The sequence below is a fragment of the Pholis gunnellus genome, assembly GCF_910591455.1.
Source record: "Pholis gunnellus genome assembly, chromosome: 11".
Lineage (NCBI taxonomy): Eukaryota > Metazoa > Chordata > Actinopteri > Perciformes > Pholidae > Pholis > Pholis gunnellus.
The window spans coordinates 21,034,847-21,059,076 of record NC_136538.1 but is presented as its reverse complement, the minus strand read 5'-3'; the positions used below and the strand labels follow the sequence as shown (position 1 = coordinate 21,059,076).

General features: G+C 43.0%; 3 protein-coding genes across 3 annotated transcripts in view; 2 read left to right on the top strand and 1 right to left on the bottom strand.

Annotated features, from left to right (window-relative positions):
• Positions 1–1,061: 1,061 nt before the first annotated feature.
• LOC306702733 (uncharacterized protein) lies at positions 1,062–3,464 on the top strand (the record flags this gene model as incomplete). The annotated part of the gene is made up of 6 exons (XM_079168393.1): positions 1,062–1,164; positions 1,256–1,347; positions 1,467–1,581; positions 2,186–2,298; positions 2,415–2,529; positions 3,289–3,464. 6 exons carry the CDS (start codon positions 1,062–1,064, stop codon positions 3,462–3,464), a joined length of 714 nt encoding a protein of 237 aa, XP_079024519.1.
• A 2,852-nt stretch (positions 3,465–6,316) lies between these two features.
• On the bottom strand, positions 6,317–14,625 carry LOC306702729 (coiled-coil domain-containing protein 172-like; the record flags this gene model as incomplete). The annotated part of the gene is made up of 8 exons (XM_079168384.1): positions 6,317–6,355; positions 6,607–6,694; positions 10,529–10,631; positions 11,288–11,389; positions 12,095–12,260; positions 12,541–12,657; positions 14,287–14,372; positions 14,547–14,625. 8 exons carry the CDS (start codon positions 14,623–14,625, stop codon positions 6,317–6,319), a joined length of 780 nt encoding a protein of 259 aa, XP_079024510.1.
• A 2,892-nt stretch (positions 14,626–17,517) lies between these two features.
• The window catches only part of gfra1a (gdnf family receptor alpha 1a), a gene marked incomplete at both ends in the record, with an annotated part of 77,503 nt that continues 70,790 nt past the window's right edge, over positions 17,518–24,230 (top strand). Inside the window, 3 exons of the mRNA XM_079168847.1 lie at positions 17,518–17,581; positions 18,033–18,338; positions 19,314–19,394. Of these exons, the coding sequence (XP_079024973.1) occupies positions 17,518–17,581; positions 18,033–18,338; positions 19,314–19,394 (451 nt within the window). The remainder of the gene's footprint in view (positions 17,582–18,032; positions 18,339–19,313; positions 19,395–24,230) is intronic.

Genomic DNA, 24,230 nt, shown 5'->3' with positions numbered 1-24,230 from the left:
TGGGAACTACAGTGGAAACACAAAGACAAACAAAGTGTGGCACCAGGAGGAGACCGGTAACACCGTCGAGCACATTTACCCACATCGCTACATCTGAGAATCTTGTCCGTTTTCACATCATGACTTTATGCATGAAAATAATTGTATGCACAGGTAGTTTCACACTGCAAGAGCATTTCAAAGGCTGACACAGATAATCAGCAGGCCTCCACACAAGCCTCAACAACAACTCTGCCATCTCCTCCTCTGAACCAACGCTACATTTATAATTGTTTGGTTCTTCTTTTAAACTCATTGAATCTATGCTGTGTGTATTTGTGGATAATATGTCATTATGATAATTCTACTTTCTCTTATTTCTTTGATCACAAGAGAAGAATTCCAGACAAAGGAGCCAGAGACGTTAAAGCATGAGAGGACATGCTGGTCGGGTAATGAAGGCTTTCAAGGTCCATTTGGAGCACCAATCTTTGTTCCTCATATCAAATATAAAAAGGCAATTCTCCGCGTTAATGAGCTCAAACACTCTTAAGAGTTTCAATGATTAATTTGCTGCCAGATCGTCAGACATCCATAATGAATGACATCCGCAGTGAATTATTTACACAGTCATCCTTCGTGGCATAACTTACCGACTGACACTGAGTCCCTCGGTGTGTCTGAACGGCTTTTGTATTCGTGGGTGTGGATTTCATACTGACATTTGTCTCCGTAATAAGCTGATAACTAAAAGAAGTAGTAGTGGCATCCTGTGTGAAGACCAACAGTCACTTCAGTCAGTTAGCGTGCACTACCAGCTCCCCCATCAGCACGACGCAGGGACATACATAGTGGAACAAATGGTTGTTATCAGAAGAAATAAGAACAACTTGTAATTTGTACAAATATCTACATTTAAAATGAAATAGAACACAAAACCTAATGATGTCCACCTCTGCACGTCCAAAGTTCATGTTACATCACCGGTTAGAAATGTCCCGTCGTGAAACGCTGGCAATCCAGTGGAAGATCCCAATGTTGGCCAATTCTGTAAACTTTGCACCAACACACTGAGTCAATAAATGTGTCTGTCCCAGCTTCCTACCTTCAGCTCTGGGTCAGAAGTGTTGGAGCGCATGGCCATGGCACTACGGGGAACTTTTGCTTTGCTTTGCTCACTAGCAGGTAATCCCACGGTTGTATGTGTTCGTCTGAAATGTGTTGATCGCAGAGTACATTTAGACTGAATTTTACAACTGTGTGTGTGTGTTTGCAGTCTTGTCCTCTGCTGGAGCTCAAGATGAAACTTTACTTCAGAATTGCACCTCGCAAACGCAGCTCTTAAAGCGACTATCAGCAGATCTCAAGGTAAACTATTACTGCACATGAAAGTGGGTCACACTGTGCGTAGATATTTCATATTTGCTAATTGCTTTCCACATCATACCACATTGTCGGAGGTGTTTCTGTCTGGTTTTAACCAACAGGGGGAGGTAGAGTGTGGTCAAAACCTGCCGTCTGCATGGAGTCCACAGGACACGGCTGCTCTCCTGCTGTCTGTGAGGAATATGGCCGATACGCTGCACAAACACCAGCTGCAAGGTAGGAGGACGAGCCCGAGGCACGTGTGTCCTTGTTGCTTTTATCTGGGTGACCAGTTCAAAATTAAGATTAGTTTAATGTGAGAATTCATTTAAGATTGAGAACAGGCTTGGGAAATGCTACACTTTACCCTAACCTATATATTCTTACCTTTGTCTTCCATTTTGTGTTATATTATCTGTTAATACTTCTGATGGGTGTGTTGGGCCGTACCACAAGCTATTTCACCCCTCGGTCACAATAACGTGTTGAGCAAGAAGTACTAAAGCACAAGGCTCGTGGAGATTCATCGGCTTTACTAACTTTATCACATTTGTAAAGGCACTTGAAGTCTAACACTGAATTAGGTGAACTTTGCCTGGCAAATAAAAGAGGATGCTCTCGTCACGGATTAATTACATGTCGAGGTGTAAACTCCGCAGATGGATAATAATTGATGTGGAGTTTCACCCTTAAAATTGACTTAATAACAAACCTGCTCCATGTGGAGGAATTAAAAAAAAAGGCTTCAGATGACAATAGAAACTCATAAACTCATAATGGCCATTGTAACATGTTCAATGTTTTAAATGCCTCATTCATTAAAAAAATCATTGACTTCTAGATTGCCAAGGTGCTGAACCGATGAAGTGCCCTGAAGCCGAAGTTCCCCACGGTGGAGGGTTAGCGTGTGTCACAGTAGCCAACAAGCGCTACTGCAAACCTCTGTGCAGCCATGTAAGTGCATGCAGTTCAATATATTAATACAAACACGTGGTAACACGTGCCAGCACATTTTCTGGATAGATCTGCCCGTAAAAAATGAATGATATAATTTGAGTTTTCTTTTACAGGGTTACGATTTTGCTTTTATCAGGAGGAGTCGTTTGTACGATGAATGCAGTGAGCAGACCGGTTATAGATGGCAGACCCAGTACATAGGAGGAAACAAGCTGGCGGTGTGCAACGGTAAGGCTGTGTGCTATTCACCAAGTAGTTGCGTTGCCTAACCGAAGCTGAGTTGTTTCCCGTGAAGACGGAAGTTTATTTTGGAAAGGCTGCATGCACGTAACGAGCGGAAATTTGACATGTGGTGCTGGCTTTCGTAAAACAAAAGAGGATTAACGTCTCGTTAGATGTCATACAAACCATATATGGGAGAAACCATTGAGGATTTATTAAAGGGACAGTATGCAGACTTTGGTGTGGTTGCACGGTTTTGCACTAATTTGCACTTTTTGCACGGTTTCACAAGTGTGCGAGAACTACGGTGGCCTTCAGGTGACGTAAAAACGTAAAAAGGCCCTCACTACAGCCAGGGCTTGTTTGTCCGTTCTGGGCTACCGTAGAAACATGGCTGACTCCGTGAAGAGGACCCGCTGTCTGTATGAAGGGCTCATTCTAAGCAAACGAAAACACACAACGATTCTTAGTTTCAAAGGATTACACACGAATGAAAATATAGTTCTGAATGTCATATTCCATTTCTGCCAATAAGTACCCCAACATGCTGCACACAGACATTTAATAACATGTTGCTGACTGGTGAGTTCAAAGCAGCAACAACAGAGATCCAGCCCTCCCTAAATGTACTTTGGATTCTGTGAGCGCGGTTATATGTTTTATTACTTTTTCATGTCTTAAACTGTCCGTACAAGGAAACTCACATTGTGTATTCATACGCTGGGCACTGAAGTTGACCTTAACTTGCTTCTCTCTTATTTCTAGAAGCACAAATTCAAGTTTCTGGAGCAAAGACAGCATATTTCCCTAAAGATCAGGACTGCCTCACAACAAAGAGCAGCAGCCAACTGCAGAGCGGCATCATCGACGTGTTCGCCGCTGAGCTGAAGGATCAAGGCGTACAGGGAGAGCCACAGTCTGCCTGTCTTGTATGTGGATGACCACCTGAGGTAGAGAGATGAATTTACAAAGACACGAATGTTGTGTGGAAGTCACTCTAAGTTGCACTGAGGAAAAAAAAAGAAGCTTTGCAAGCAGTTAAAAACTGTATGAGAGAATAAAAGTGTTCCTGATCCTGAATGATCTCTGACTGCTGATACAGCCACGGTGGTTTCAGCTCTGTGAGGTCCTCACACACCAGAACACTACGCTGTTGTCAAATATAAAGTTTGGTCTTTGGGTGATGGTGCAAGAGGCCAAATCACAAATGTAAATCAACATTCCCTCTTCCACTTAGTGTTAAATGTGTTTACTAAAGTCTATGATATATGTGAGCTTCCACGCTTTTCCTCCTAACTGTGCCTTAACGTCAATCGTCGTCACTTTTTTTTTTTATCAGCCGCAATGCATTTTGGGGGCGTTTTTAGTCCAGTAAGCTCACGTCTCCTGCTTCCAAATGTTTGCTCATCCATTATACATCCGGGCATTTCCCGCCTCCATAAAATCCACACTTTGCAGTCGGAACGCTCTGCGTGTTCCATTCCCCCCCCTCACACTTAGCATGAACAGTATTTTATTATGCCTCTGTCCCCTCTGTCTATTTTAGGACGGCGAGCGAACGCAGACGAAGTGTGTAATTTAGAGACCCGCGGTTTTGATCTCTCCTGTAATGACCGATTTCAACTGGAAACGACTTTGTGAAGTTAAAGGAACACAAATCTTAAGTTTCATGAATACACTTTAGCTGACAATAAGTAAATTAGGTATGGATTTTTGACGGGGAATTAGGAGAATCCACTTTATCACTTGAGCAGCCAAGTCGACTACAAAGAGGCCCGCCGCGTTATTCAAACAGGAACACTTTGGATTAAAGGTGACGTTTCTCTGCAGATAAAGCGGCTCACATTAACAAACGGATGGACACGCCTGCAAGTGTCCGATTACCCTCCTCCCTGTTTTCCGTCCGACTTCATTTAAATAATAATAGTAACTCATTATTTATGTGCTGAGCAGCAGTTAGAATGAGGTTAACCACTCCGCCAAATGGAGTGCTTTGTCTGCTGCTGTGTACGTCTGCCCCCCCCGTCCAGACGCAGCTCACCGGGGTCACGGTTAAAAAGTCAAAACGAGATTGCAGGATCTCATTAGGTGGCCGTTGACATTCCCACATCATTCTATTAGGACTCATCAGGGAGAAAATGACCCACAAAATGACCCTCTGGTGTAGGCCGACAGACCGTGTAATCATCAATTACTGAAATAACTGTCTGCCGATTGAGGGATGAACAGTAAACTGTAATGTCACACACCTCCCATTAAGTTGCAAACAGACAAAAACACAATTTATTTTCCTCTAATGCTTCTTGATGGTAACTGACTCGCATTTCAGCAGAACAAGAGGCTTATGGTTATGACCGTATGCGCTGAAACCGTCACATCAGTCATTCCCAAAGACTGGGTCGCAACCCTCAGGGGATTTTATGAGCAAATAAATTAACACGTATAACTGCAGTACACATTTGGGCCACTTGAGGGAGCCAGTAGGTTTGTGTTCTGAATAGTTTCGCTTTCTTATGACATTGCTTCTAATATGAAAGGCTTGTGTACATTCTATTTGTTTTACTGACAAGAGACACAAATTGAATGAGAAGGCCACTTAAATGCATTTATTTAGCCTCATTTATAAAGTCTTTTACATGTAAATATGTTTTCAACAGCATGTGCATTAAAGACTTTAACAAACATATATCTCTTTGAAATTGTGAAAGGCTGCTCTCCATCTTCACAGCATCTGAATCACCCCAACAGCACACTTTGCTTTTGCTGCAATGAAGGAACATTTTAAGTTCCAACACGTTTGGGGAAGTCCCTTTCCTGTTTTAACACGACTATAACTATAACATAAAACAATAATTGTTTTCTAGTTTGTGGTGGAACAACTTACCGGCCAGTGAACACATCCAACAGACCTGATCACCAAACCTCAGTGCTGGACCTCATTACAGCTCTTAATTAAGGATCAATGAGAGCAAAGAACTGCAGCCAGGTCCCAGCGTCTGGTGCCGAGCTTTAACGGGTCGGCTTGTACAGAATATTAATAACCATGTTTGAGACATGAACATATGGGTGTCCACCTTTTGGCCATCTTCATTTTATTTCCTCCAGCTGGACGATTGGCTGCTGCAACAGTGGAAAAACAGTGTTGGCTTTTATTTCCTTGCATTTTTCTTTTAATTCAAAGTTCAATCTCAACGATTGAATTCAAATGAACCAGAAATAAATTATGTTTTGCATTCAGCTACCATATTGAAACAAATCTCTGTTCAGTATGTAAGATTCTCTGTCTATAGTGTCGATGTGACTCTTTGTACACTAGAGGGCGGTATACGATCACTTTTTGAAAGCCTCGTGTATTTGCCAGCAGTGAAACACACTGATTGTGTTCACAGTGCAGCTGTACGTTGTTAGTCTTGTGCACCTAAATCAAATGTAACGAGCAACATTTCTCACTAAAGCAAACCAGTCGAAACAGACCTGCACATCCTATTATGGGCTGGAGAATGAAAGAAACCACTTCATCTTAATATTGTATCTTTTGTTTCGGCTCTTCCAGCGGCTACATTACATACCTGTAAGTGTCAACAGCAGCATTTCCAAAGACACTTTTTGGTCTGACAGAATGGAATTTGCTCTTTTCATGCGACTTTGAAAGTAAATATTAAACAGCACACGGTTGAATCATCCGGCTCTGTTCGCTCCTTCCTGTCTACTCGTATTCATGTTGGTTTTGTAAGAGAAGAGACAATCAGTGAACCACTATAACCTGTATTCCTGTGTCATCACCGAGCCAGACCTAATGCTGCTCACTTCCCTGGCTGCCGTCCAGCTTCTGCTGAAAGAACAAATAAGAAGCAGAAATGAACGGAAGCAGACACAGAACGAGGACGAGTATGAATGACGTTTGAACTCCTCTTTCCTGGTAACATTGTGACAATGAGTAACGACCACAGAATGTTTGTGAAAGGTATCATTTTTATAATAATCCCCTCTGATTGATTCTGGTAGGACATGAACAACATGTGTCCTGTTTTAAACTGGTTTCATGAGCCGAATAGAAGCCTCGTTCACAACACAACAACTCACCGACTTCAGGAAGTGTATCTCTGAGCTGAGCGCCCCTCGCAGGAGCTCGAGCTCTCCTTCTTTGTGCATCTCCAGCTCCGTCCTCAGCCTGGTGAAAGAGAAAGGATGCCATGCAATGAAGGAAAGAAAGGAAAAGCTCATGAAAGCAATAACTTGTAAAGAAACTCTGAATTGGCTCTGAATATCACGTTTCAACACATGTTTTGTCTTTGTATCACTTTACTGTAACGAGGTGTTACCTCGCTGTTGGCTTTAATCACTCAGAAAAAAATAACAGAACTAAATGAACTACATGGAACAACTCAGAAATAACCAGCTCAAGATAAAGGTTTTTTCTAAACAGCTTTCTCCAAAAGTTTGAAGTCTACATGACTGATTGGATGCATTCAGATGTACAGTGTGCAACAGAACATCACGAGTTTCTGTATGTTTACAAGCACAAAAACAACTTCAGTACCGCAAATACTCTCGCAGGCAAAATGTACAAGTTGAGTGAATTGTCTCCTAGACTGTGGAAGGACCGACCTGAGGAGATCAGGGCTGCAAACTCTGTCTCATCGTTCAAATCAGTGTTAAAAACAAACTCTTTACAGTCGCTTCTCTGTCACTATATTTGTGTTTTAGGACATTTTGTTAGTTTTCTGTGTTTTCTCTTGGCTTTCAGTTCATTTCATTCTGTTTTAAATGTGTTCTATTATAAAGCACTTTGTAACAGTGTTTTAAAAAGGTGCTATATCAATTAACTTTATTATTAATAATATTCAGAATGCTTTGTCGTAAGCTACAAGCTACTGAAAGCTAACAGGAAGTAGGGACGCTCGAACATGTTGCTGAGTAAGAAGTAAGCAGAAATACAAACAGAACAGAAGACAACGCTGTCCCTTTGTCACAAAGTACATATTTCACTCTATAGTTTCATGAACATGAATGAAATTGTATCACTCAGTTCAGTCTGCGTGTGGAGAAAGCCTCGGCCTGCTTGGGTCCGCGGTGCCTGCTGCCTCGGTGGGAGTTAACTGCTGTGGCAGGTGTTGGAGGATCTATAGAGCCACACATGAGCCTGAGACACACGCTGCCTCCATCTTTCTTTTATTGGAAGTTAATGAAACAATAAAACAGCTGAGCTGAAATTGCCCTCTCACAGTGTGAGAACAGCAGTGTTTTAAACTTTACTCTTCTCTGTGGAACTTACAAATCGGATCTTTAAGGCGAGCATACTCTCTCTTTTCAGACGCTATAATGACGTTTACAACAGCGAGACACTTTCTTTTTGGGGGATATCGGGGGTTCAATATCAGATTTCTGCAGTGCAGTGACATCTTCAGATGAGCCTTCATGTGTAATATAGCAGTAATATATCACATCAAAAAAATACATACAACTCCTGAATGCTTGAGTGAATATTTCAGGTATTACGGGTCCATTCAGTGAACGATGGACACCGGGAGCCACCCTGTTTTGCACACTGAACACTTTTTAAATGACTGTAGCACTCATTCAAATTGACACGCATTCAATTTCCAACAATCAATAAGCGCGAGAGTTAAATATGCGTTTTAAGGAGACGCTGCGGTGGCTGAAGACAGGATTGATGGCTTCGGTTCAGAATGGATGATCATAAGAATGAGCGAGAGGAGGCCCCTCTCCTCCAAAGCCACATCCTCAGCACTTCCCGGGGCTAATAAGCCCGGGAGGTAATGAAGGACCGAGTATCTTTAATGAGGCTGATGGATGAACGGGACATGCTACCCACATGCATGATTTAAGGCAATGCTGGGAGAAGGAGGGGCGCTCGGTGACGGGCAGAGAACAATAAATAAGGAAGAGGAAAACAAACGGAGCCCAGGATTAGGGAATGTGCCCATTTTGTGCCTCGTCAGGATGTCTCTAATTAAATACTGGGGCAAAAATATATTACAATAACTGAATACATATTCAAATTTAAAAACCGAAAGTGTAAACCTCATCATCTCGATAAGTTTGGGGATGTGTTAGTCACTTCACATGCATAGTATCGTGGAGGAGACATTATCCAAAGTAGTGGCATCAGCAATAACAATGGCCCTTCCTTCCTGGAACTCTATTGATCTCCGCTCTTTAATTAAATAAAGGACGTCACTTTGTGGAGAAACACGGTGGGCGGCGCTCACCTACCGGTCCTGTTTCAGTGCAGGAGGTCCTCCGATCATTTCCTACAACTACTTCATATTCCACTGTGATGAGCAGACACACAGGGCCTGCTGCTGTTGCCCGTTTGTTTCCATTCTTCCATGTTTGGATGCCTCATTCTGAGGAGATGAGGGTTGTTTGGATTTCCACCCAAACAGGTTTTAGTGGTTTGTAATTTTATCGAGCTTCACTTCTGCTTTTCTTATCAAATCTGCGTTTTGTACTTATTCTCCCACTCACTGTCAAAAAGGTACAACTTCAAAACATGTAGCTGTACTGCTGTGTAATGACCGAGTCTGAAATGATACCGTGTGTCGCTTTGTGTCAGATGTGATGACTGACCGAACGCTCATTACTGTTTGAGAAAAAAAGAGTTGCTGCAAGCTGCTCTTTTTCACAGATGTCCATAGGTGACAATTAAGGGAAACTGCATATATGAGTCCACATAGAGTACGGGGGGGGGGGGGGGGGGGGGGTCATAGAAGGGTTTGGTGAGGATGAAATCTCAACCCAATTAAACACCTATTGGAGATTATGGACTTTCCACCACCGTGGATAAAACTCCAGAAGAGGGCACATCTCTATCTGTCTATATGTCAAGACATCTTGATCTCAAAGGACTTTACAAAAATCTGCTTTCCAACACATCTGAATAATCGGACGGCAGTCATTTACTTAGTCCTCAATGTTTTATTCACTTTCAGACACACACAGAGCTTCCTCTTACCGTTGTTAATACAAATTAACCAATCTGTACATATGCAGTACTACTGTACTGTACGTGTGTACTCTATTAAATATTGTACATTTCTCAGATCAGGTCAAAGTAGGGATGCTTGCGTTGCTTCGCTTGCTTCCTTGACATGTAAAAGTTTGTTTGGTGAAATCATACTTCACGTTTTAACTAAATAAATCAAACTGCATTTCTTTGTTTATTCGCTGGATAAGCATTCAGTGTAAATACTTAACTCTGCGCCCGCATTCATTTTGCCTCGCAGACCTCCCTGGATCAATCACATTAGCCTCGGTTTCCCGTTTCTTATTTCCTTTTCCACTTGTTGACTGAATGAAATACACTTCGGATCAAAGCCTTAATTAAGCCAAACGGTCCTAATGCTCTGTTATTTACACTTCTGGATCTGGACTGCAGCCAGCCGGATACAGAGAGAGAAACACAGATGCGTGGGCTCGCTGGTCCACTCAGCACTTCTCACAGTATGATTCACTTCTGCTCTCAGTGAATAACACCTTCTGTCTAATGAGCCCGCGGAACGCTGCGCCGCTTCCCGTTGTTAACACCGGGGCTCCCCTCTCCTCGTTCTCTGAGTGCGTTTAGCATCACGAGAGGAACAGAGGCCACCGGCAGGGACAGCCATTGCCCTTTTTTGTCCACCAAGCCGACTGACGGGCCTGCAAAGACGGAGAACGCTCAACTAATTAAACAACACAGCTGCTCAGCCGGCAATACTTTAAATAGCAGGAAGCTCCGAGGAAGCCTCTGTGAACTAACATTTTCTCTTTTATGAGCCGCTAAATAGCTTACTGCTGCGTTTCCATTTAGTTTTGTTCTTATTCGCCCCTTTGTGTTTGTGTTCACTCTTTATTTCCCTGCAGCGTTGACTGTTTACTCTTTTGTGTCTCATAAGGATTATTTTCTGTGACATACAGTAATTGCAAATCAGAGGCTGCATGCTGTGTCTGGTGTGTCAACATATACAAAGCCCTCCCAGCGTCCGGACAGCTGATAACTCACCTCAGACAGGTGCTGTCAGTGAGAGGCCTCCGACTGACAGACAGGCTCTCCGCTCGCAGAGATTCCGTCTTTGCTTCGGCTTCAATCGTCTGCCGATCCAAGTCTGCAGCCAGGAATAATAAACCACACACACAAACATGACTTTCCTTCAAAAAGACAGACACGGGGGCATTGTTAAGACGTTTGCTGAAGGGGCCGGGGCAATGGGGACCAAGTCTGGATCACACAGTACCACCACCACCACCACCACCACGACCCAGGACTGTGAGGCACTTCACCTCTCCCACTCCAAAAGCAGTTGCTCTCATGGATCAATCACTTAAAACTGTACTGCCTGGGAAGCATTGTATCTTCAAACCTGTAGCAACACATCCACAGCAACGCAGCTTCTATTTAGTTTTATTGCGGTGCTATTTTCATTCCAAACACGCTTAAACCTGTATTTGTACTGGATAGCTTCCAGCTGAGAATGCATAGTGTGGGTGTGAGCACAACCCCTTCAACACAGATTTAAAAAAAAAAGGAAAATCAAATCAGTGACCTGGTTATGAAACATCTGGGCTCAAGACACTGTACAGCTGCCTCAGCGGCATGGGTGGATTTTCAAGATATATCTGACTTTGCTGCAGTTGTACATTCTAGAGAACTCCTTTTCTCTACATTTGGTTTGTGTCAAGCAAGAGAAACACGGAGGGTTTAAAAGGTGCTCCCTCTGGGCCACATTATCCACATTAGAATGAACGTTTTTGGTGCATTCACCTTTGTGGGTGTGATCCAGGCCCTGCAGCTTGAGCGTGAGCGCTCTCTTCTCCTCCTGCATGGCGCTCACGTGACTGTTCCTGCGGCTCATCAGCTCCATCTCTGATTGTAGAGGGGAGACAAGACGAGTCCTATTTCTGATGATTGAGTAAAGAAGTTAAGAACCACTTGATACCGCTCCGTGGGAGAAAACGTCTGGCTTCCCAGGGAATGCAATGTGGGCATTTCTTTAAACTCACTTTAACTCTACAAACAATAAGACAATGCTGCTCCCTTGAGCCCAGATTAAACACGTACTGTGACGACACTGGTCCTCCTTTGTTAAGGGAGCTACACCCTCAATCCTGCAGAACTAATGGAAACACTTCAAACCATATCAAAGTAGAATTAGTCATGAAAAGTTGCTGGGCTTTGAGAAATATGATACATTGAATGAACCATTGGGACTGCAACTTCTGTACAAACGTTCGACTCCTCGGCTCGGATCGGTTGTTTCTCTTCAGCTGCGATGGAATCCTACAAAACCATGAGGAGCTTTCACAGATTATCAGTCCCATGTACTTCTGTCAGGTTTTAGTGACAGTTTGAACAAATATGATAAAAAGTTATTTCCATAAAAATTACCAACTGCAGCTTTAATACACAATAATACTTCTATACTTCCAGTCGTCTCAGTAATGATTCTAATCACTGATTTCTTTCTCTGACCACCATCTAAACATTTGAACCACATTCTTCCATCATTCTGATTACAGTATAAAACATCCGTCTACTGTGACAACAGCACGGCTGACAGTGTTGTAGGACCTTTGTGTAATGATTCCACCTCCCGCTCCAGGTCCAGGCTCTCTGTGTGCGTTTGGCTCTGGACCACTACGTCTCTGTTCCCACAAAGACTGAAGTCACCGTTGAACCTCGAGACCTCCTGAAGGAAGTTTTCCTCTTCTTCTTCAGACTGCCGCTTGATCTTGGCCTGGTGTGAAATGCAGCTGCTCGTGATGAAGGACTTCAACAACTGCTACTCATAGTATTGCTAATAATACTTTTTTGATGAAATTGTAGTATTATCTGACTTTTGTGCAATATTTTACACTTTAATTATTATTAATTACTCACAATTTTTTTGAATAAATGTTTAATTGAATATTCAAAAACTTAAAACAATTCATATCATTTGGTTATCAAAAATATGTGTATTCATACTACACATAACATGCTGTAAGATGTAAATATCGATTCAGGCTTCAACCCACCAGACGTTCCCTTCGTTGGCTTCTCTGGCAGAGCAGCTCCCCAATTTGCTTCAACATCTGGTCCTCACATTTCCTCATCAGGCCGTGCTGCAGCCTCATCGCAGACAACTGCTGAGCCTGGAGCACACGGAGATGAGTGGGCAGGTAAGAAACACAACCCGACAGACAGACGTACTGAGAGGGACGTGCGTGCCCGTGATCCCACACAAGGAGAAATTAGATGAAATGAAGGATGGACAGCTGGTAAAATCATGTAAAAGGTGACATGTTGGTGAGCTCACTGGGTGAGAGTGAAATAAAAAATGTCTTTGACTACGTTTAACCTCAATGTCTCAAGATGTCTTTTCTCCTGAAACATCTCTCTCTCTCTCTTTCTATATGTGTATATATCTCAACACACTTTCAAACTTTTCTTGTTTACTTCCCTTTGCCTCTCATCCTCCTGTGATTATATGGTACAGCCCAAAGGATAGAAGATTGCCAAATTACGTAGGAGGGTAAATTCACGGAGGACGCCTTTTAAAGACGCCTCAGTCATTACTTTCCGTGCAGTTTTCCGTCTGTTACTCGAGCTGTCAAGGAGGTGAGTTTATTGTTTCTTATGCGGTGGTGTACGTTTTTCAGCGAGCACAATCAGCTTCCAAGTTTTCTAAACAGTGTAATTATCTTAAGACAGCTCTCATAAACTGGGAGATGTTACGTCATGAGAGCTGTAAACACACTGTGCTGTAAACACTCCCTGCATATCTGATGTAAACAGCTCCAATCTTCCACTCTGAAGGGGGTCAGAAAAAGGTATCGCTGTCCTGCGTTCTCAGGCAGACATGGCCTCGTATTCAGCAACCTTTACTAATAAGAGCGTAATCTGCCCTTTTGATCGGATGTCCACTTATACGAGCGCAGGAAGAAGCGAGCAATATTTCTGAGGGGTCAACGAGCCTTTGACATCATATCTCACACATGCTGACAGGGTTCACTAATGTTATCCGGTGGAAATTAGCCATTGATCTGCAGTGGCACTTGCCGTTTGCACTGTTGATGAAAAGGAATGGGAGAGATTAAGTGTTTTAAATCATAAAGCAGATCAGCTCATCAATATGCCGATATGCACTTCTTTACCTCATATGTCAACGTCACTGATACTGGATGCAGCCCCAAGGTACAGCAGTTATTGATGTTTACTGATTGTATTTGTTTATCTTCGCATTTACATTTTATCACAAGTAAAACTTGATACATTTAAAGCAATAACAAACAATCCCCGTTTTATAAATGCATCCCGGATGAGCAGTAAAGGTATATCTTTGCCTCCCGACACAATGGACAAAATAGTAACATATTAACCAATACTTCATGATGTGACTGCTGCTTACGCAAGAAGAACCAGATGAACATTTACTGCGTCTAGAGGCACAGTTCAACGTCAGAATAAATGATATGTTACCGTGCAAATGAGGATAAGGCTGTGCAAATATCAGGCTTTTTCACCAGCAAGCTGCCATGAAACAGGCCATAGTCACATTCATTATAAACCCATTAAAATCCACTAAAGTGTATTATAGGGCACCATTTTGTGTCAGATAACCAATAATTTTGGTAATAACTTCAAACACAGCCTGCTCAAATCATTAATATATATATATATATATATATATATATATATATATATATATATATATATATATATATATATATATATATATATAAAAAGTAAAAGAGAAAAAGCTAATTGTGTCATGGCGTCACCTTTTTATCAAGTTCCTCACTGGTCTTTTCATTCTTCTCAGTGGTGCTCTTGATCTTCTCATTACATCTGATGATGGCTACTTTGACTGAAATAAAAGATAAGGAAAAAGCCAATGAGAGAAACGCACCTTAGATTATGTAAATGTGGGTTGATAAAGAGGGAGGTTAGGCTAAATATTCATATTTCTAACCCGGCTAGGTAGCATTGTAGCTAGTCTGCCAATGTTAGGTAAGCTAACGCTATAGCTTGTTTTTCATACCTTCTTTGATTTTGTGTGTTTGTTCAGTTAACTGTTGTTCAGTTTGAAGGATTTGTTGGAAGAGTGTGTCTAAACTCATTTTTAGTCAATAAGTGGCGTAATAAAGTCACCTAGAATCAATAGAGGAAGATATCCCACTGTATAGTGTTGACTAACTAACACCTAGTTAGTCTCCTGTGACTAGCTAGCTAGTTACGCTAACGTAACGTAAAGCTTTCAGGAAACAACCGCCAAAGCTGCGTCACAGGCGTAGTTTACGTCTACTTAGTTACGTTATGATTTACGGCTACTTAGTTGCGCTAACGTAACTAAGTAGACGTAGACTACGCCTATGACGCGGCTTTCAGGAAACGGCTGACACCGACCGGTTGGTTTGTTCTTTGCACGCATTACTAATATGACAAACATTGCTCATAAACAATGAGCCATAGTAATTTATTTTGTCAGGTGACTGCTTTGAGATTCACTAACGTTACCCCCCTTTTAATATATAACGTTATATATATATATATATATATATATTTTTTTTTTTAAGTTCATTGATCAGTCCTGTCCCCACTTAATTGTGGGACTGTTGAACGTAGTGCTGTTTAGGCACAGTCAGCTTTCTCAACACTAATACATTGAGGCTCGCTGCTCACATTTGTCACAAAAAAAATCCTGACTTTGACCAATTTTCTCGTTTCACCACTGGCACAGAAAAAAACCCGCTTCTGGTCTGGTGCCATGAGCCACATTACCGTGTGAAACGTTAAATGACCCTAAGGACTACATCATTGTGACACGCATTTGCAAAATTAATATCACATATTGATTGAGGCTTTTCATAAATCACCAGACTGACTGGCAAGGCTCCCTTTGGAGACTTAAGAACAGCAAAGTCATCAAATATAAGCAGACAATTATCCCAGATAGTAGCCTCAGCCTGTCGTTCATTTGTAGCCATTTTCTGTCTCTCCTTCAGTCATGTTCCCTGCAAAAAAAAGAGCTGCGGACGTTGGCCTGTGGCGTATCTATTTAACAAAATTGAAAGCCATTTTGAAAAGTGACTGTACCTTGCAGGATTGATTCATCGCCTCTACCTAATCACAGCTTCCTTTTCAATAAGGGGGTATTCACTGGCGTTTAAATAAGCTATTTCATCCCATCTCTGAATGAACCTGCCCTCTCCCTCTCTCTCTCTCTCTCTCTCTCTCTCTCTCTCTCTCTCTCTCTCTCTCTCTCTCTCTCTCTCTCTCTCTCTGTATGTGTGTGTGTGGGTGTAAGGGTTGATTTACTGTGGCAGACGCCAGCATATTCTTGATTGATTCCGCCCAGTCTTTAATGCAGAGAGGGGCTCATTGACATAGTCTGATCATTTAGCCAAGTGGATCAGCCTCTGAACACACCATATAGGCAATCAATGAGCTGTAGGAAGAGGCATGGCGCATCATCCCTGCTATTATAATCATGCTCTGTTGCTTGTTTGTTAAAAAATGCCCGAACCATTTGACAAGACATTGATCAAACAAGAAGTATTTGAAATGAGATGCTCATTATGTACTAACATGAAATATTGAGTGTGAAGCGTGGTGGTGTTTGAAAGAATAACAATCTTTGCTTTTTTTGAATAGTGACCTTTACTTTGAAACCACCAACAGATGGCGACAGCCACACGGTGTCCACTCTGCTCTGTGTGGACAGACAGCGCTGTCGCGGTATTTTGTAGAGGCTAAAGGTTTTATTTAAAGTGTTTCATCATAAAATACCTATCCGCCTACTATCGTCACAGGTGGCGGATGACGTTGCATAAGAATGTTTGTCATTTTGCAAATGGGATTAACGTTACAGCTAACTGGGAGGAGCCACGCGCATCGCTTGGCATGTCATGAATCAGGCAACTTGCAGGTGAAATATGTCTATTTCTTTTTACATTTTTAAATTGCCATGAGATACTCCACGTGCTGCTACAGCCTACTAATCACGTCATAAAGTGAGTCATGCTCTTTGCCCTCTCCCAGTTATATACTGAGAAAAAACACACACCCAGAGCTGATTTTGGTTTCATTTCAGCAACCACGTGCCCTCTGTGGTTAGCCTACATGTGTCCCGTTTACGTTTTAATGGACTGGAAAAGTGATTACTATTTTATCCTTTTTAATTTTTTAATTCTGTGAGTATGTGAGTTGGACATTTTTTATTAAAAGTAAACATCATTAACACACTATAATAACCCCAAAGAGAGTTGGAGTGAGCGTGCAACTCAGCAGTGACGGTACCATCACTGTGCTGCATGCACCCATTGGGACCTATATTTTTCCGGTGCTCATTAGCGAGTAAAGTGAGCTTAAAAGCTAATTATTTATTTGCTGTGCTGCCGTTGTAATATTACCGTAAGAAGGGGGCGAGTTCGCTGATAGGAAGGTATATCTTTGTACATTTATTATAAGATAACTGTACTTTAGCGCGAGTGTGTGTGTGTGTGTGTGCGTGTGTGTGTGTGTGTGTGGTGGTGGGGGCTCTCCTCTCCTCGTGCTGAATGCGCTGCAGACAGCCAACACGTTGGGCTCCAGTTGGCTGCGCGCGCTCAGACGCACAGACGCAAGCATCCCGCTGACTGGAGTTGGAGGACACTCGCCCGTTTCGCCTCCACCGCAGCTCTGATCCCTTTGTCTCCCGGCGGTGAGAAGACCACCCGCACGGGAGGAAAATAACGAAAGAAGAAGAAGAAGAAAGAATACATTAAACACTTCTTTTGACTTAGAGTCCAATAAACTGTGCAGAATCGGGACTGGACACTTTTTTTTTTTTTTGGAGAGGTGGTGGGGGGGGGAGGAATTATTTCTCACATGAGGCGAGCCGGATCCGTTTTGTACAGCGGAGCGCGCACTGCTGTGTCTTTCCAATGGATTTCAGTACAGTGGAAGTACCCTGGGAATCAAACTACTGTTAAGTCGCTTTTAGCTCGCGAGTTTCGTTCCAACAAGGGTTTATGTTTCACAAGAAGAGAAGGACGATGATCCTCCAAGTGCTGTACGTCCTTCTGCCTCTTTTGGGTAAGTTTCACGAGATGTATTACCACCAACAGCTGTCCGTTTGATACCAATACATCCCATAGGCGCGTGCGGTATTTAGTGGCTAAATTGCGAGCGTTGTTAATGAGAGGGGAGGGGGGCAGTCCGGCAGAGACAGTGGCTGCTCGCTGAGAGTCATAACGTGTGGAGGCTACTATGGTCCAAAGTGCTCTAAATAACAAAGTCAAGCTGGAGCTGCCTTATCAAACAATAATGAACGCGACAGCAAATCTTCACTCTTATCAATCTAAAACTCTGCAAACTAGCTGCGTCACGAAGTTATGAAGTAGTACCAAACTGCTTTCAGTCAGTTGTTACACGCGATGCAGCCTATAGATTCTCCACGGAGAGTGCAAGTCGACGCATTATTATGCTTCACTTTTATTATTATTGTTGTTATTATTATTATTAGAAGTGTCACTTCTGTTTCCAGATGTGCTGTCGTACGCGGAGGAGAACGTGCGTGCCGCGGCCACCCGGCTGGACTGCGTGCGGGCCAGCGAGCAGTGCCAGAAGGAGCAGGCGTGCAGCACCAAGTACCGCACGATGAGGCAGTGCGTGACCGGCGGCAAAGAGAGCAATTACAGCATGGTGGCCGGCCTGGAGGCCAAGGACGAGTGCCGGAGCGCCATGGACGCGATCAAACAGAGTCCCCTGTACAGCTGCCGGTGTAAAAGGGGCATGAAGAAAGAGAAGAACTGCCTGCGCATTTACTGGGGGATCTATCAGACGTTACAAGGTCGGTGTGGTGCTTTTTGTTGTGCAAAAAAAAAAAATACACACTTATTCCTTTAGTAGATTTTGATTTAGAATGGTGTGATATCATTAATCGGAGTATGGTACAATTGTATAAAGGTCTATTGAAGAATAAACAACAGCACGATATTTGTGCTTTTCTGCTGGAGGGGTGTGCTATAAAACATCTGCTTAAGCCCCTCAGGGGTCTTTGTTTGGGTGGACTGCTACATTTACAGTATGCCCTGCAGCTATTAATGTGAAATGGGCATTCTCCATAGGTTGTCTAATCTGCTCAGTAGAGGGGTGAGGGGGATTAGTTGGCCCCGGCTCCTCCCACTGTTGTATGGAGTGGGCACTGTCAGTCCTCCCCCCCCCCCCCCCCCCCCCCCCCCCTTCCAGCTCTCTGACCCTCCCCATCCCTGCTACAACACAAACACAGAAACTCAAAGAAGTAGCACACAGCTTTTTATCTATTAGCAGTCCAATGCGTTCACGGACGATCACTCAGCTTTCACTCAAATTCGTCCCCCGACTCGGTTCACCGCCGTGAGATACTGTTTGACCTCCCAAATCACTTTCCTTGAAGGTAATGGAGCGTGAAGCCCCTCAGCGCTGGCACTGCCATCTTTAAGTGTTGATCATAGGGGGGGGGGGGGGGGGGGGGGGGGCTTTTAGTCCCTAAACTGCATCCAGCCCGTTGCCAGTGGGTCGGCTTCCAGTTGCGCAACACAGCTGACCAACCTGCCTAATCAAGCGTGGGGCTGTGTGCCAGCGTGGATATTATCGACTGACCCAAATAACCCTTGTCACTTGCAGGCTAATATGAGGGGTGAAAGATGAAAAACACAACGGGAGGGTGTTCAAAACAGATCTATCTATCTATCTATCTATCTATCTATCTATCTATCTATCTATCTATCTATCTATCTATCTATCTATCTATCTATCTATCTATAACATCTGCTTGTCTTCACAGGTAATGACTTCTTGGAGGATTCTCCGTACGAACCCATGAACAGCCGTCTATCTGACATTTTCCGCCTGGCTCCCATCATAGGTAAGAATTAAAGAAATCTGTTCCTGTGGAGGCTTTTCACTCCGTCCCTTCGGATTTATTTTTGTTATTTTTAGTTTTCCATTGGTCACCCATCTCAGTTGAGATAGGATTAAGCTCCAAGCTGTGCATGCTCTCACCGAAGGTTATCTGTGTGTCTAGTGTGAATCCTCCCTCATCCTCTCCGCTATCTGTCTTTCTTTCTCTCCGCTTGTTCTCGCCCCAGCAACACTGCATGCTGGCTGGAAGTGACCTTGCATGGGGAGCTATAGTTCTGAGTCCCATCAAGCGGTGGAGAAATGCTGCAGATGTAGAGGGAAAGGCTCTGTTTGTCGGGTGTGTTTCGCTGCGGTCGTGGCGAGCTTCCTCTTGTGGCTGTCTGAATCCACTTGTTGAAAAGGACTCGCTCTGTGAGTAAACGCGGGAGAGCGTGATGAGCATTTTTCTGTTCTCCTCCGTGTGTGTGGGAGCGACGCCGACGAGAGCCTCTAGATGGCGATGTTATTCCCTGCTTCACAGCCACTCTGTGGACCCACAGTTGAGGCTGTTGTGGGTATTTGAGAGCCTGATCTATGAATGTGGCACAATCATGTAGCTGCTCACATTTTCATTATCACACCGCAGGTGATGAGTGGTGTGTCAAATCAAACAGACGCGCTCTGCCTCCACATCCTCGGAGAACAAGGCTGGTATTTTGACCCCTTTTGATGAAGAGGAGCCTTTTCTCTCCGTGTCCTCAGTCAATTTTATCTCACAATGGGCCGATGTGCCCTAAACCAATGTTTCTCCTATAGCAGGGTGAGCTCATGATGTGGGTGGCGAGATAGAAATGATCAAAATCTTGGCCCGGGTACCGACTTCATGACCAATTTGCTGTTTCTAAAGAGACGCCGGCTGAGAAAAGACAAGCTTTTTGTGTAAAGAATATTCTCTCCTCTCGCGACTCTATAGAAAAAGAGGACTTTCACAGGAGACACCCCACCACGCCACACTTTAAATATGTCTCTGGCCCCTAATATGCCAGCGAGTCCCGGAAAGGACCAGACCACCCACAGGCCATCGGTGCGGAAGCGTGTGCGGCACAGAATCATAGTTCACATCTCAGGCAGCTGACATCTATCGCCGGTCTGAGCTGTGGGTTCCAGGAGCGGGAACAGACAGATTTATGGCGTCATTCTCATCATGAAGGCAGGCACTCCTTATTTAATGTCCGAATGCCACTTGATGTTGATCGATGGCTTTGCATATACTGTATATCTCTCTTTGTAAGCGGCAGAGATCAGACATCATATCAGTGTGAGAGAGTCATTGAAGGACATTTATGGAGAGCAGGGTTGCTGCCAATGATTATTCTCAGTAATGATTAAGCCTTTGGTGCTTTCAAATTGCTTGTATTACCCAAAGGTATTCAATTTACAATGATATAAACAGGAAGTCCTCACATTTGAGAAGTTGAGAAACATTTGTCATTTTCTTCCTTTTTAGATGAAACATTTGTGTTTCATTTTCTATCAACTTCAGTGCTTCACGCCCTTCTGTTTCCAACCTTTTTGACACGTGCCCTCTTAGAATAAAGAATGATCTACAGGCGACCCCTCGTCACAAGTTTTGATATGAGTGATTTTTGATTCATGAGTTGGATTTGAAGGGTTTTTATAAGCGGAAGATTTAAACGTATTTAGCAAGAGAAAAAAATCAAACATTTGAGAAAAGTCAGAAACAAAATGAACTTTATATTGTGTAACAACATATTCTTGAACCACTGGACCAATCAACATAGTTTTCCAGTGCTAGTTCAAACACCTGTTCATTGTGATTGAGACCTTTGCATTATATCTCTCTTTTGACATAACATTAGATCCGCCTGGGTCTGTCATTAAAGTGCAGTTATGGAGAGCATGACGTTTTCTATAGTATAACTACAGGTGGATGAGAAGTTGGTGAACTAGGCCAGCGAAATGGTGATAAGCATATAAGACAGAGCAGAGAGGGATAAAGCTAGAATAAGAATAGCATCTGATCATTAGAGGAGAATTGTCAGGCAGGAGCCGGGGATGGAGGGGTGAGAGGAGGAGGCTGCAGGGGTGAGGGTTAATTAGCGAATAGCAGGGTAAGGCTAAGAGGACGCGGAGCACAGAAACACCTCCTCTGCTCTTTCTGTGGACATGAAAGGGCAAGGTGACAGGAGAAGGATCCAGGCAGAAATGTTTAGAGCTTAGAGCTCGTTTTTCATCACTCAGACAACCTTGTTACGTGTCCGCCTAATTGAGCTGAGAACTCGAACATTTACACGCAAAAAAGCCACAAAAGAAAATACATAGTTTGAAAGGGCAAACAATATGCAAAGTGCTCTCTGGGGATTCTCATTTTTATATTCTGCAAATGTATAGATATAACCTCTGTGACTATTTAATTTCCCTAATGACTCCAACATTACATGCACAGTTGTGAGAACAATGCAAACAAGTCTTGAATGCACAAGTGAAATGTGTGTGAAATATAATTGCGCAGTAACAAAAGATAATTGGGGAAAGAAGTGTGCAAATGTAGGTATTGTTTCTCACATAACCTGATGTTGGAGGTAGGAGTGATATTAGAGTACAGTACAATAGCCAATGTGATTGCTTTTTTTTACTGTATTTCTATCTATTGGAGGTCTCTACATTTTCTCAGGTTCCCTAAATCACTTGTACATCTAATCTGTCTTTTACATACCCTCGATTTCATGCTTAAAGATTAAATACTAATGACAATTTTTTTCCCTACTTAATATTGAAACTATTTTATTCATGCAGAATGCTCTCAGGTCCTCAGACTTAGGGTCCGAGTCAGCAATCTGTGCCCCCCCTCCCCCCTATTTCACGAGGCTCTCTGAACGAGTCTCATGTCTGTCTCAGTAAGGCAGTAGGACTCGGTGATCCCAGGCTATAGGAACAATAGGCAGCCACGATGATCCTATAATTCCATAATCGGCCCCATTTCTCCGGACTGAAGTGACTTAATCTCCAGTGACACCCATACATACAGTGCACAGACACACAGACACTCAAACACACACACCGCTGAGCCCTGAACACCTGTTCCCAATGAAATGCCCATAGGCGTCAGTCCGATTTCATTAGAGAGACACAAGTATACTGTGTGTGTGCAACTGAAGTGAATATATGCATTGTGTTTGCTGATTTACACAAATCATAATCATACTCAAAAACCTAAGATTTGAACAAAGCGCCATTTCATTAAGGCAAACAAGGTTCTCAGAGTTCATGTGTGGAATAGAAAACACGTCATTGAGAGAATAATCCAGAAGGTTCTAGCACATCTTGCGCGTGGTCCTTTTCATCACCACGCCGTTGCTCTTTTGTCCTTATGTTTCTGTCTTAATCACAAATCATTAGTCACAGGAAATATCCAAAAGTGGCTTTAAACATGTTTACTATTGTGAACTGAAGTTTGATAAATTATATATATTGGATACGAGATGTTTAAAACCCTGACATTGTAGAAATCTTAAATGATCAACTGTAACTAAAATTTGATTTCAAGCTTTGAACATTCAAGCTAATATATATGCACACACACACACACACACACACAGGCAACACACAGCAGTTCGTTTTCAGATCTTTACTGGGGACAGAGTGCCGTTACCTTTGGGGTTGAGTCCATGTGAGTCACAGTCGAGTGTGGGCAACTCATTTTTCTCTGCACCAAAAAATGAGCAGCGACTGTTGCGGTAGTCTACGGTGGTTAATTCCTCAGTAGTGCTTTCAGAAAGGCCTCAGTAAAATGTGGGAAATACTTTGGCTAAATAGCCAGATATACTGCAACAAGAAAGCCAGCAAGCCGACTGCGTTATTGTGATTATCACACATGTTTGGAGAGAATCACATTGGTGTCTGCGGCCTATCTCTGGACATGAGGTCAGCACTGTAACTGTAAATGACCCTACTTCTCACTTGACTTCAGTAAATATTGTAAACATCAGTTTTTTGGTCTGGGAGTCGTCTGCGTTTTCGTCTTGGAACTTAAACTTCTGTTTTCAGTCCATGAAAGTTATTTGTACCACTTTGGTCACCTAAAAATGTCTTCTTCAGTGTTCCGTTGTACGTAGCTCCACCCTCTATTGTCACTTCTGGTTGCAAAAAAACCCCAAGATGGCGATGACCAAAATGCCAAACTCAAGGCTTCTAAACTGTAGTCCACAAACCAATGGGTGATGTCATGGTGACTACGTCCACTTCTTGGATACAGTCCATGATTTTTTTATGCTTTCCATTACAGTTTTAATTCAGTCTCCTTGCCCTACAAAATATCTCCGTTCAGTCCTTTCATCTTCTCTCTGTCTCTCTTTAGCAGCTCTGCCTGTTGTGATGTTTCAGTTTGAGTGTGTTGGTTTCACTTTACATTGAGCATGCATGGCATACATAAAGATGCCTGTGTAAACATGAAAAGTGGATTCTTCTCATTGAATGTGTTGCATTTTCATTATTCCTTGTCCTTGAACTTAGCGAGACGCTCGCTTTGGAAGATGCCAGCTTTTTTTTTTTTTATAAATCGGTAAACAAAAAGGTAGACGTCACGCTGAGCAGAAAAACAATCATTTTCTCTCCCACCGCATGAGTTCATATACGCTGAGAGGAAGGAGAGAGCAGAGTTTAGATGAAATGGCTGCCTTGCTCTTTGCCAGTCATGTTTATGAGTCACTGATCCATGCGGGAGGGAGAAACACAGAAACAGAAAGCATTATTCCGAGATTCAAGTGGACTTTGAATTACTGCCACACCGTTTGGCCCAGACTACTGGAAAATCGAAGTGTTGTAGGAAATGGATGAAAAG